The sequence below is a fragment of the Mustela nigripes genome, chromosome 16, assembly GCF_022355385.1.
Source record: "Mustela nigripes isolate SB6536 chromosome 16, MUSNIG.SB6536, whole genome shotgun sequence".
In the NCBI taxonomy this organism is placed as follows: Eukaryota; Metazoa; Chordata; class Mammalia; order Carnivora; family Mustelidae; genus Mustela; species Mustela nigripes.
Window position 1 is genome coordinate 43,206,053 of NC_081572.1, and position 12,692 is coordinate 43,218,744.

The 12,692-nt window shown below is 41.2% G+C and overlaps 1 protein-coding gene across 2 annotated transcripts in view; it reads right to left on the reverse strand.

Moving 5' to 3' along the window:
• Positions 1–5,708: 5,708 nt before the first annotated feature.
• Positions 5,709–12,692, reverse strand: part of SLC6A4 (solute carrier family 6 member 4) — a 33,478-nt gene continuing 26,494 nt past the window's right edge. For both annotated transcript variants that reach the window (XM_059378840.1, XM_059378842.1), the window contains exons 13-14: positions 10,255–10,422; positions 5,709–8,013 (exon numbers count right to left, since the gene is read on the reverse strand). In XM_059378840.1, coding sequence (XP_059234823.1) covers positions 7,939–8,013; positions 10,255–10,422 — 243 coding nt within the window. In that variant the 3' untranslated portion in view covers positions 5,709–7,938. The remainder of the gene's footprint in view (positions 8,014–10,254; positions 10,423–12,692) is intronic.

Below are 12,692 nucleotides of genomic sequence, written 5' to 3' on the forward strand. Positions count from 1 at the left end.
TGGGGAAGCAGGCTCCCTGCTGAGCAGAGAGCCTGATGCGGGGCTTGATCCCAGGACCCTGGGATCATGACCTGAGCCGAAGGCAGAGGCTTAACCCACTGAGCCACCCAGGTGCCCCTGGAATTCTCCTTTTTGATGGCGTCTTTGTCTGGTTTGGCGATCAAGGTAATGCTGGCCTCATAAAATGAATTTGGAAGTTTTTCTTCCATTTCTATTTTTTGGAACAGTTTCAGGAGAACAGATGTTCATTCTTCTTTCAAATGTTTGGTAGAATTCCCCTGGGAAGTAGTCTGGCCCTGGGCTCTTGTTTGTTGGGAGATTTTTGATGACTGCTTCAATCTCCTTACTGGTTAAGGTTCTGTTCAGGTTTTCTATTTCTTCCTGGTTCAGTTTTGGTAGTTTATATGTCTCTAGGAATGCATCCATTTCTTCCAGATTGCCAAATTTGCTGGTATATAGCTGCTCATAATATATTCTTATAATTGTATTTCTTTGGTGTTGGTTGTGATCTCTCCTCTTTCATTCATGATTTGTTCTTTTGATTTCTATTTCATTGATTTCTGCTCTGTTCTTTATTATTTCTCTTCTCCTGCTAGATTTAGGCTTTCTTTACTGTTCTTTCTCCAGCTCCTTTCAGTGTAGGGGTGGGTTATGTACTTGAGGCCTTTCTTATTTCTTGAGAAAGGTTTGTATTGCTATATACTTTACTCTCAGGACCACCTTTGCTGTGTCCCAAAGATTTTGAACCGTTGTGTTTTAATTTTCATTTGTTTCCATGAATTAATTTTTTTGTTCTTCTTTAATTTCCTGGGGGACCCATTCATTCTTAGCCTCCATGTATATGATTTCTTTCCAACTTTCCTCTTGTGGTTGAGTTCTAGTTTCAAAGCATTGTGGCCTGAAAATATGCAGGGAATGATCCCAGTCTTTTGGTACCCACCTGATTGTGACCTAGGTTGTGATCTATTCTGGAGAATGTTCCATGTGCACTAGAGAAGAGTGTGTATTCTATTGCTTTGGGATGGAATGTTCTGAATATATTTGTGATGTCCATCTGGTCCAGTGTCATTTAAAAAGTCTTTTATTTCCTTGTTGATCTTTTGCTTAGATGATCTGTTCATTTCAGTGAAGGGGGATGTTAAAGTCTCCTACTATTATTGTATTATTGTTGATGTGTTTCTTTATTTTGTTATTAATTGGTTTATATAATTGTCTGCTCCCATGTTAGGGGCATAGATATTCAAAATTGTTAGATCTTATTGAATAGACCTTTTAGTATGATATAATGTCCCTCCTCATCTCTTATTATAGTCTTTGTCTTAAAATCTACTTTATCTGATATAAGGATTGCCACTCTTGATATAAGTATTATAAGGATATCATTTCCATGATATAAGGATCTCTTTTGATGGTAAATTGTTTTCTACCCCCTCAGTTTAAATCTGGCAGTGTCTTTGGGTCTATTAGTTTCTTGCAGACAGCATATTGATGGGTCTTATTATTTTATCCATTCTGATACCCTGTGTCTTTTGATTGGGGCATTTAGCCCATTTACATTCAGGGTAACTATTGAAAAATATTAATTTAGTGCCATTGCATTGCCTGGAAGATGACTGTTACTGTATATTGTCTCTGTTACTTTCTGGTCTGTTACTTTTAGGCTCTCTCTTTGCTTAGAGGACCCCTTTCAATATTTCCTGTAGGCCTGGTTTGGTGTTTGCAAGTTCTTTTAGTTTTGTTTTCCTGGAAGCTTTTTTAATCTCTCCTTCTATTTTCAGTGACAGCCTAGCTGTATATTTTTCTCATTTAGTGCTCTGAATATATCATGACAATCCTTTATGACCTGCCAGGTTTCTGTAGATAGATCTGCTGCCAATCTAATTGTTGTATGTTACAGACCTCTTCTCCCGAGCTGCTTTCAGGATTTTCACTTTGTCACTTGTAAGTTTTACCATTAGATGATGGGGTGTTGACCTATTTTTTATGGATTTTGGGGGGGATTCTCTGTGCCTCCTGGATTTTGATGCTTGTTCCCTTTGCCAAATTAGGGAAATTCTCTGCTATAATTTGCTCCAATATGCCTCTGCCCCTCCCTCTTTCTTCTTCTTCTGGGATCCCAATTATTCTAATATTGTTTCATCTATGGTATCACTTACCTCTCAAATTCTCCCCTTGTGGTCCAGTAGTTGTTTATTTCACTTTTCTCACTTCTTTATTTTCCATCACTTAGTCTTTTATATCACCAATTCTCTCGTCTCCCTCATTTATCCTAGCAGTAAGTGCCTCCATTTTTTTATTATACCTCATTAATAGCTTTTTAAATTTCAACTTGATTACATTTTAGTTCTTTTATTTCTCCAGAAAGCGATTTTATTTCTCCAGAAAGTGCTTTTGTTTCTCCAGAAAATGATTCTCTAGTATTTTCCATGATTTTTTTGATCCCAGCTAACACCTTGATAATTGTCATTCTGAACTCTAGTTCTGACATGCTGCTAATGTCTGTATTGATTAAGTCTCTAGCCATCAGTACTGCCTCTTGTTAATTTTTTTGAGGTAAGTTTTTCTGCCTTGTCATTTTATCCAAATAAGAATAGATAAATGAGAGAACAAAATACTAAGAGGATATCAACAACCCCAGAAAAATATACACTAACCAAATTGGAAGAGACCCAAAACCAGCAGGGAGAAAGGAGAAGGAAAAAAAGTATATATATAGATAAAGATATAGTTATATATAGATATATATCTATATATATGGTATCTATGGTATCACTTATATCTATGGTATCACTTATCTATATCTATAGCTATATATCTATATATAACTATATCTAGATATATCTAGATATATATCTATATGTATCTATTCACTAGTCTAATACATATCTAATATATATATCTGTATCTATAAGAGTGGTTAATAGAACAGGGCCACACACTTAATTTGGGGTGCATTTGGGGCTGTTAGAAGAAACTTGCCTCCCAAAATTATGAAGAAAGAAAAACTTTATATATATATAATATGTAAATGAATATAAATATATAATATATATATATATATATATACACAAACACACACACAAATAAGGGTAAACACAATGAAACACAATGAAAGGATGGAATATGACTGTAATGATGACAATTTAAAAGGATTCTAAAAAAGAAATTGATAAGAAGTTGGTTGAGGGCGCCTGGGTGGCTCAGTGGGTTGAGTCCTTGCCTTTGGCTCAGGTCATGGTCTCAGGGTCCTGGGATTGAGTCCCACATTGGGCTCTCTGCTCAGGAGGGAGCCTGCTTCCCTCCTTGCTCTCTGCCTGTCTCTCTGCCTACTTCTGATCTCTCTCTGTCAAATAAATAAATAAAATCTTAAAAAAAAAAGAATTTGGTTGAGAAAAGGGGGGTAAAAAAGAGAATGTAATCAGGCAGGAGACTAGCACAAAGCCATGCACTAGATAGGGTATATTTTGATCTGTTAGAAGAAACTGTATCCCAAAATTCTAAAGAAAGAAAAACCTATATGTATACAAAAAATGAGGTTAAATACAATGAAGGGTTAGAATAGGACTATAACAATGAAAATTGAAAAAGATTTTTAGAAAGGTGTTGATAAGATAAAATAGTTTAAAAAATTAAAATAGGAAAGAGGAAAAAAATTTTAAATAGAATAAGAAAAAAATAAAATTAAAAAAATTTAACTTTGAAAGACTAAGGAATGGGAAAAGAGCCATGAATTCTGTGTTGCTTTCTCCTTGCTCTGGAGTTCTGCAGTTCTTATTGATCGGTGAACTTGGTCTTGGCTGGGGTTTCTTGCTGATCTTCTGACAGAGAGGCCTGTTGCAGAGATTCTCAAATGTCTTGGCCCAAGGCAGAATTGCACCTCCCTTGCCAGAGGCCAAGCTAAGTAATCTGCTAGAGTTCGCTCTCTGGAGCTTTTGTTCCCTGAACACTTTCCATACCACTTTGGAGGATAGGAATGAAAATGGCGGCCTCCCAATCTCCAGCCTGGAGGAGCTGAGAGCTCAGGGCCCCACTCCTCAGTGTACCCTCAGAGAAAAGCAGTCAATCTCTGGTCTCTGGCCACACTCCATGCTCACCCAGCTTGTGACCGAGCATTTCTAACTCTGGTGCATGGCCCCGTTTGGAGTCTTCCAACCCAGCAAATTCCTGCTGCCCTCTACCGCTTCCGGAGGAGGAAGGTGAGTCTCCCTGGGTTTGCCATTTGTGGAGTCCCTGCTCAGAAAGTAGTGGCCCAAATGTCTCCCAGATCACAGTTTAAGGTAACCCTGAGCTGAAAGCCCACTATTCAGGTCCATCTCTGCATCCGGTTTCCCCCCTCCAATACCTGAGAGCTCCGCTGCACTCAGACACCCTCGGTCCTTCTGAGACCCTGAGGGACTGAGAACACACTGTCCCCATCAAGGCTCCATCCCTCCTTAGCCTCTGGAGTGACGTCCCTCAGTATAGCAGACTTTTAAAAGTTCCAATTTTGTGTTCTGCTGCTCTATGGTTGCTGGCAGCTGGCCCCTCCCCTCCGCAGTCTATCATCCCATAGATCACCTCTGACTCACTTGTCTGCAGGTCCTACTTTCCAAAAAGTGGTCGCTTTTCTGTTCCTAGAATTTCTGCTCTTCTCTTCAATCTCCTGTTGAGTTTGTAGGTATTCAGAATGGTTTGGTAACTAGCCGAACTCCTGGGACCCAATGATATTTATGTCTCATAGTCCTCCACCAACTTGCTCCAACCCCTTCCATGTTGACTTTAAAGTATATAACTCTTCCCACTGAGCATAGGACTATTTTGCTTTTATTACATTACTTACTTATGGGATGACAGGTTGTAACATAGTCTCTCTGGGGAACCTACTGCTTTTCCCCACTAGCCCCCGAGCCAAGAAAAGAAGGAATGGAGAAAATGATGGTGAAAAATGTCCTCTGATTGCTGCCGTATGAATGATCACCGTCATTCTGAACAATTCTGGTATTTCATGCACCAGTTGTTGATTTATGAGTAGACATATGCTAAGAAGGGAACCAGCCTTGGATTGTCCGATTCTGTGGCTAAGCACTAAGATATGGAGTAAGAACACCATAGTTAAGCCATTGCATTCCATAGTTTCAAGCCTCGCTTTGACGGTGAAACCCAAATCAATTATACAACAGGTATAACATATCAGGTCACTCCTTCAACTTGTCAGAGAGCCGTATCCTCACTTCTAGAAGAGTAATCTCCCTTTTCAGGCTTGGGAATGGCATGGATAGGTTAAATGGAAATGTATATTTAAGCTTAAATTTTGAGATTAATGAAATTAACAAGTTTAGTAAAAAGAGGATGGTGAGGGGGTGACATCTCACCAAAAAAACTTTTTTTTGCCTTATTGTTAGATTTTATTATTTGATATGATTTTCACTAGTTGATTTTGGAGCTATTGTGTTGACTTTGTGCTTGTCAGATGGGGCAGCCAGGGCAATGAATTTAGGCTACCAATCATATGCATTCTAAACAACAAATGGAATAAATTTTAAATAGATTGTAAGTTTTCTGGAAGGGAGAGGAATTCTTTGGCTTCATTGCTTATCAATATAGGAAACAACCTTAATCAGTTGAATTCCCTTGGCTTCCTTCTATGCCTTTATCTTCTGTATTGCCTCTTTCCTGGGTGTTGCTTACTAATAAAATCACAGAAATAAAAATTAACTGCAGTAGTGAAATAACTTTACAATTCAATTCCATTTTATTTTTTACTTTTATGTAAATACTACATTAGATGTAAAAGGTCTTTAAAAGATTGTTTTAAAGTCCATCTACCTACTTCTAAGTTATCCTTTAAAAAAAAAAATCCGTAGTAGTACTGATAAATAGGGATCAAGTAAATGAAAACTGTGCAGAACAGAGATTTCATTATTTAAGTCCAGTGAAGTCTGAAAACTTTTCAAAACACCTATATAATCCCTTCGACACCTGGCGTGGCAGAACTCTAATTCTGTTTGAAAAAGTGCTTTTTTAAAAAAATGATGTCTTTGGAACATGCATAAGTGTGTGTGGGACAGAAAGAATCCATATCTGAATATCTTCATAAAGTAGTTCTTTAAATTTGCAAAGCTAGTTACCACTGACTTACGCTGCCCCTTAAACAACCCCTCTCCCTTCAGCGTGCTAGAAAGCGAAGAGAATGGAAATAAGGAGCATGAAGGAATGAAAGAGGAAAGATAATGAAGGTAGGTCAGTGAGGGACTTTTTAATCCCTCTACTCTTTTCCTCTAATATTTTGGGAAACTTCTCAGCAGCTCACTTCTATAAGGAAAATATCCTGCTGGGAGAAGCAAAGAATCAGAAATAGAAGGATGTAGGGAGAATACAAGAAGACGGCTGGGGCAGAGACTGGGGGGGGCGGAAAGGAGCCAAGAGAGGAGATCTATAATTGGATAAAACCAAGTCTCTGCTAGATGGGTCTTCTTTCTATAAGGCTGTTAGAATTAAATGCTATATATATAGAGGACTGAAATGATGTGCAGCGAGATGATTGAGTCCTTTTATCATTGACTAGGTTTATTCCCTTTAAGATTCTGGTGAGGAAATCTTACATTACAAGGTAAATTTACTTCTTTACTTACGCATCTGAAAGCCAAAATCCACCCGGGGTCAAATTTACTTGATCCGTATTCAATGTTTTATGTGAAATGCAAGGTTATTCATTTAACTGACCCTTTTCCAATTAGCCTTACTTATTTTAGCCTCAATCTTGAGTATTATCTGGAGAGCTCACAATCCTGGTAGTCAACCAGGAAGGGTTGGGGGAATTCCATTTAAGGCTAATCCAGAGTCTCCAATTACTTCTGGATTGAGGGCAACCTTGGTTAAGGTCAGGGTACCAGACCTTTATACCCTGTAAGCAAGAATTGGATTTAATCCTCTCTTCACAAATCAAAGTAACCTGAGCAGTCAAACCAGGTCATCTGAAACAGCTTAAACGAGATGGTCACCTGAACACCGAAGAAGCATTTGTCAGTATCACCTTCAAAGCGGTTTATGGCCAAGCCACAGTCACTAATGAAATGGGCCGGATTTGCCTGTGGAACATTATCCTGCATGTTTCGCTGGCAGGGACAGGAAGATGACAATGAAGTGCAGCAAACGCTGAACACGGGCCCAGAAAGGAAGGTGCGCGCTGAAGTGTGTCACTGGAAAAGGCAGAGGTGGCAATGATACCCTTATAATAACATACACACACATTTGAGTAGGTGGAATTGTTAATGTAAGAAAAATTAGAGGAAATTCATATAGTTTGTAATGGGCCCAAAGTATTGGAATAGAGAGAAGGATACACCGAGACAACAGTATACACAGACACACATGCTCACATGAATACATTATTTTTCCATTTAGTTTCTACATCTTCCTCTCCTGACTCCACAAAGGCACACAGGTTACAGGGTTCTAGAAGATTCCAGCTATAGAATTCTATGCTACTCGGAAAATATATGGCTAACAAAACAGTATCCCTGTTTTCTCCTACGTGGTTTATGCACTCATCAACAGTGAAATCTTTAGAAGCAAGTGGATGTCAGATACCAATGATCATAACAAGAAACGATGCAGGAGACTTGTACAAACTTGATTCTAAACCTAATCCTAACTGATGAGATGGTGGCTCTCATCACCTCCATACACACCCTCACACATCCAAAATAGTCCAGTTTAGCTGGTCATAGAGCTAACACGGTGATATGTCCAGGAGATTTCCCAGAAACAAGTATTTGGAGGCCATAAGAGTCTGGGCACCATAGTCTTTTGGGACAGTCTCTCCATGAAGAAGGCCCTTCCTTCCATTGTCAGGTGTAGCTGGAAACTCGTTCACTGAGAGGGGAGAAGGCGAGGCATGACTTGTCAGAACCAGAGGAAGAGGTTGTTGGGAAGCCATTTTCCTCTCACTGAAGCATGTTATATGGCATTCAAGTGGATGTCCCCATAGGGAATTTCTGTCGCTGTTTCTGGAGTGATACCTTTAATAATACGCTGTTGGGAAGAAAATACAATGTTAAAAACATTCATTAACACTTAGTTAAATATTTCAACATTAATATGAAAACATTTAAATAGCATTTTAATGGCATTTACTAGTAAGTGGGAATAGTCTCACTGACTTTCCTTAAGAAAGGCATTCCCGATTTATTTGTTCCCAACTATAGATTAAAAATGATACATTCAGGGAGCCCTTGGCAGGCTCAGTTGGAAGCTGTGACTCTTGATCTCAGGGTCAGGAGTTTGAGCCCCATGTTGGGTGTAGAGATCACTTAAATACAACTTTGAAAATGACATATTCAGGAACTATAAGCATCTGTCAACTAATTATAAAAATCATTGTAATATTAATGGGAGAAAATGATGAACTTTCAGTAGAACCTCCACTGGGGTATAACATGCTTTCAAGGACCTGGGAAAGCAAATCTTTTTCTCTGGACCAAGGAAGCCTCCTTGACCACATACTGCTCAGGGAGCAGAGAGAATGCTGGACTCTGTCCACCCCCTGCCCCCTGCACCCCTGCCCCAGCCAGGCTCCTACCGCCCTGCACACACACCAGACGCATGATGTGGATGCAGCCACTGCAATGGCTAGGATGTCCCTGATCTCATCAATCTGCCTGTGAAGAAGTACTGGTTAGTTCATACAAAGGTACAAATTATCACAAAACTTTAAAAAGACGTGATGATTTAAATCATCACTGCTAAAGCAAACTCATGTTGACATAGGACTCATTACAGGGAAGACTTTAGGAATTTTTAGTTTGGAAACAGCTGAGATACATAGAAGCTTTAAGATGATCTGAAATACACTTGGGCTTGGGTATGAAATATACAGCCCACCATGTAAAACTTAGCATCAGGGTGACATGAAGAAGGGAAAACAGCAGCAACTCAGAGGCTTAGAAAAATCTTTAGGAAGCTGCTTAGTAAAATTTTTGATGGCTGAGAGTATGTACAGGAAGTGGGCAAAATTGGATCTGAAAGCATTTTTGATTTATGGATTGTAGGTGAAGCTGTGCTACTCATCCTTTATATTTTGCATTGAAAATGAAAGTCTCTTTCTTTCTTTCTTTCTTTCTTTTTTTTTTTTTTTTTGAGTATAGTTCCTACACAATATTACATTAGTTTCAGTCCTTCAATCTTTTGTTCCCTGATTCTGGGAGTTTGTTCTTCCTTACAGAGAAGGGCCTATGGAACTCAAATAGTTCCATCTGCATAGTTAATGACATTAACAAAACTGTCTATTTTGTGTTCCTAATCAAGTTCACATTCAAGAACTGTAGTCTCATGCCAGAAATCCCCTTAAAAAGAAGTGGCTGCAGCCCTCATCAGCTACCTGGACATGTCAGTTCATTGAAAACATAATTTCACAAACCATCCCCCCCTATAGAGGAGTATGTAAGCTGTGACTGATTAAGCAGAATTAAGTCTTGCTAATTGGGAACTGGACACAGATCATTCTAACTAGTCTTGAGGGGGGCTATGTTGTGCAGAAAGAGCAGAGAGCCACGAAGATGTATGGTGGAACAGTATCCTGAACAACACAAGTAGAACTTTTGGCTTTTGTGTCCTAGTCCCCAGCCACCCATGCTGCTGATCTCCCAAAATGCCAGGCCCACTTTTGTTTTCCCTGTTTTGGTAACATTCTAGTTGCTAGACTACCGTGGCTCTCAAAATTTGCCAGGCCATGGCCTTTTGCAAGGTGACAATCTAAGAAACAGATCACCCCGGACTATGACCTCCAGATTGTAATCAATGGAACCAAAGGACTGCAATAAAGGATGATTTAAAGGAATAAACTCAACAGTTCTGGGCCCGAGTGTGTATTTCAAGCCACACCAGGGTCCAAGGCCCTTGGGGAGGAATGAGGTTGTGATCAAACAGAAAACATAAAAAGTATGTATTGCTTCAGACATGACAGATCTGATGTCCATGCCCGATGGCAAGCAGAAGGCAAAGTGGTCATCTGAGACGTTTAGAACGCTATACACAGCTCAAGCTGTGGGCTGTGGTGCATGCAAATACCAGCTCTCTCTCTCATCACCGCATCGAAGGCTCCTGGGAGTGGCAGCCAATACAGGTCGCTCACTGGTGTAGACATATAAATATAGAAGATCAAGAGCCAACGGTTGAGTTTCACATGGGGGACTCATCTCCTCTGAACCGAGCACAACCAGAGTATCCTTTTCTCCCAAAACAATTATTAGTCAGAACACACGCACGAGCACCTACCTCTTTAAATGTCCCTGGAGTGACGATCAGCCGGTACGCTATGTATGTGGGGATGCAGATGAAAGACGAGGTCCCTATGCAGTAACCCAGGATGATACTCCACTGAGGGTAGTTATACTGGAAAAGTCGGAGCTGGGGCGGGCTCATCAAAAAACTGCAGATGATGAACTGGAACCAGAATGCCAAGAAACATTACAAATCGTAACGACATCCTTGCAGATAGGGGCAGTTCTGATACCCCAGACCCCAGATGCTAAAGCTGGGATCCTTTCAGGAAATCCCTCAAATGTGAGAGATCCTTGATTGAACTCTGACGCATAGAATCCACTCATTGCTGAGCCCGAGCTGCAACCAGGAAACAGCCAGGTGCTTGTACTGATTCTCCTCTCCACCCCCCATCTCGACCCTTCGAGCAAGGATGCCAAGGCCTCAGAACGTTTTTTTCTGAGGAGTTAAAGCAATCCCTTTGGGGCAAAGGGGAAAGCACCGGCAACTATGAAAAGTGATTTGGGTCCGGTCTTGCCAGACAGTGGAAGAATGATCTGGGTGGCCTCTCCACAGCATCTGCCCATCCTAGGGCCCCACAGTTCTCTAGGTTCTGTTTTCACTTCCTCCTGCATTTCCCAGCTGTCAGATGGAAGTTACCTGTGTCCGGGAGAGATACTAAGGTTCTCAAGACCTGGAGAAGCCTTGGGCTCCTGGGTATATGTGTCCCCTCTTTTCTTGAGGTCTCTGCTTTCTGCATTGAGAGCCTTAGCCTGGGGTTTCTACAGGCATGGCCCTGCCACGACGTGTCTCAGCCATGAGTGACCACCCGCCCTGGCCCTCATCATGACCGGAAGTGTGGAAGGAGAAAGAAAATTCAAATGAAAATATCTCCCCCCCAAGAAACACCACGGTGTGTTCCCAACACTCAGTTTATAGGTTTTCTTACTTTAGTTTGGTTTCCAGAGGGAGAGCATAAACACCAGTTTCTGCCTAGTAACCACAGGGCTGAAATCGTCACTGCTCTTGATTTAATTTTATTACTCCGTAGTCATAAAGAAAGTAGTGATGTAAACTATTTGTGTGGTTCGACAACTATTTATATCTTTCCTTCTTTGTCTGCAGGTAATAAAATGGGAAGTTGTTAAACACACATCCATCTTCCCAACAGTGTTATCCTAAGTCTGGGAGAAAGCTTTCCCAGCGCAGACCCTTCCCGGGACTCACTGTCCTCACCCCTGGGCCCAGCTACTCGGGGAGCTAGTTCTGGAACATGGCAAGGCTGCACCGTGAGGAGCCTTCTATAACTCCTTCTCATCTTCACGTCAGGTATGGGAAACCCAGCCCAGTTCAGAGAGGCCTCAGGCTCCTGTGGTAGCCAGTGTGTGCAACTCTGGACACACCCCATGCAGGAACGGCTCTGCCTCTCCCTGCTCATATATATTTTCTTTTTTCTGAAACTTGGCTTCAGTGAAAAAGAATAGTTTTAGTAAGCGACTGCTTGTTCACTGAAGGCAGCCTTAAAAAGCGCAGAGCCAGGGATCTGGTACAGAGACCCAAAAGTGGAAGACGAATTTGCCTCCCATTCGCTGGGCCCTAGAGCACTTGCCTTTAGAGGAAGTGAGTAAAAGCAAACACGGCAGGGGTCAGGAGTGACGGGCCTCAGCCAAGTGTGTGCATGAGTTCTGCCGGGCATGGGAGCTCACGGGGCATGATTGCACACCACACATGTTTGCCCAGGCTGCAAGATAGCCAGAGGCTCACAAAGATGAAATACTATAAAGCCTGGGGCCAGGACGAGGGGAGGGAGCCTGCGAGGCACTCGCCTTGGGCACAACAGTTAAGTCGATTTTAGTCATCAAGGGGGAATACTTTAGTGCAATATTTTTAAAAAGACAAGATCTGACAGGGCCAGATTAGGGTAAGGTGAGCGAGGTGAGACACGCAAGTCCAGGTCAGGCCTTGTGTTTGTTTATTTAAAATGTTGAAATCTGCTGACTGGGGACTTTCCTGCATTAATTTTGGTTTTTAAAAAGTGTTGTAGTAAAAGGTAGTAGTTTTGAGTAGTTTGGGCCCAACCCCTCCCCCCCTTCCATTTGACACCTGTGGCCTTACTTGCCTCTCCCACATCTCAGCCCTGGACATCCTTGCCTTCCTGGTAGGGGATACTGAAGCAGAGAGACAGAGCTTCTTCCCTCAAGGAACTCAAAGGAACTCTCCTCTTTTCTTTGAAAACCAAATGAAAGGATTTAAGTAGATTATCAAGAAGCACAGGTAATCACATAAATTACTGATCCATCTATGTGAGAACTGCGTCTAGTGATGGCCGGCTAGGCAGTTCGTGCCAGCCCTCTCACGGAAAACAACGAAATGTCCTGGATTTTAAAAAAGACATTTTTTTTTTTTTTTAAACAGATGAACATAGGGGAAGGGGAAAAAGAGAGCAAGGAAAG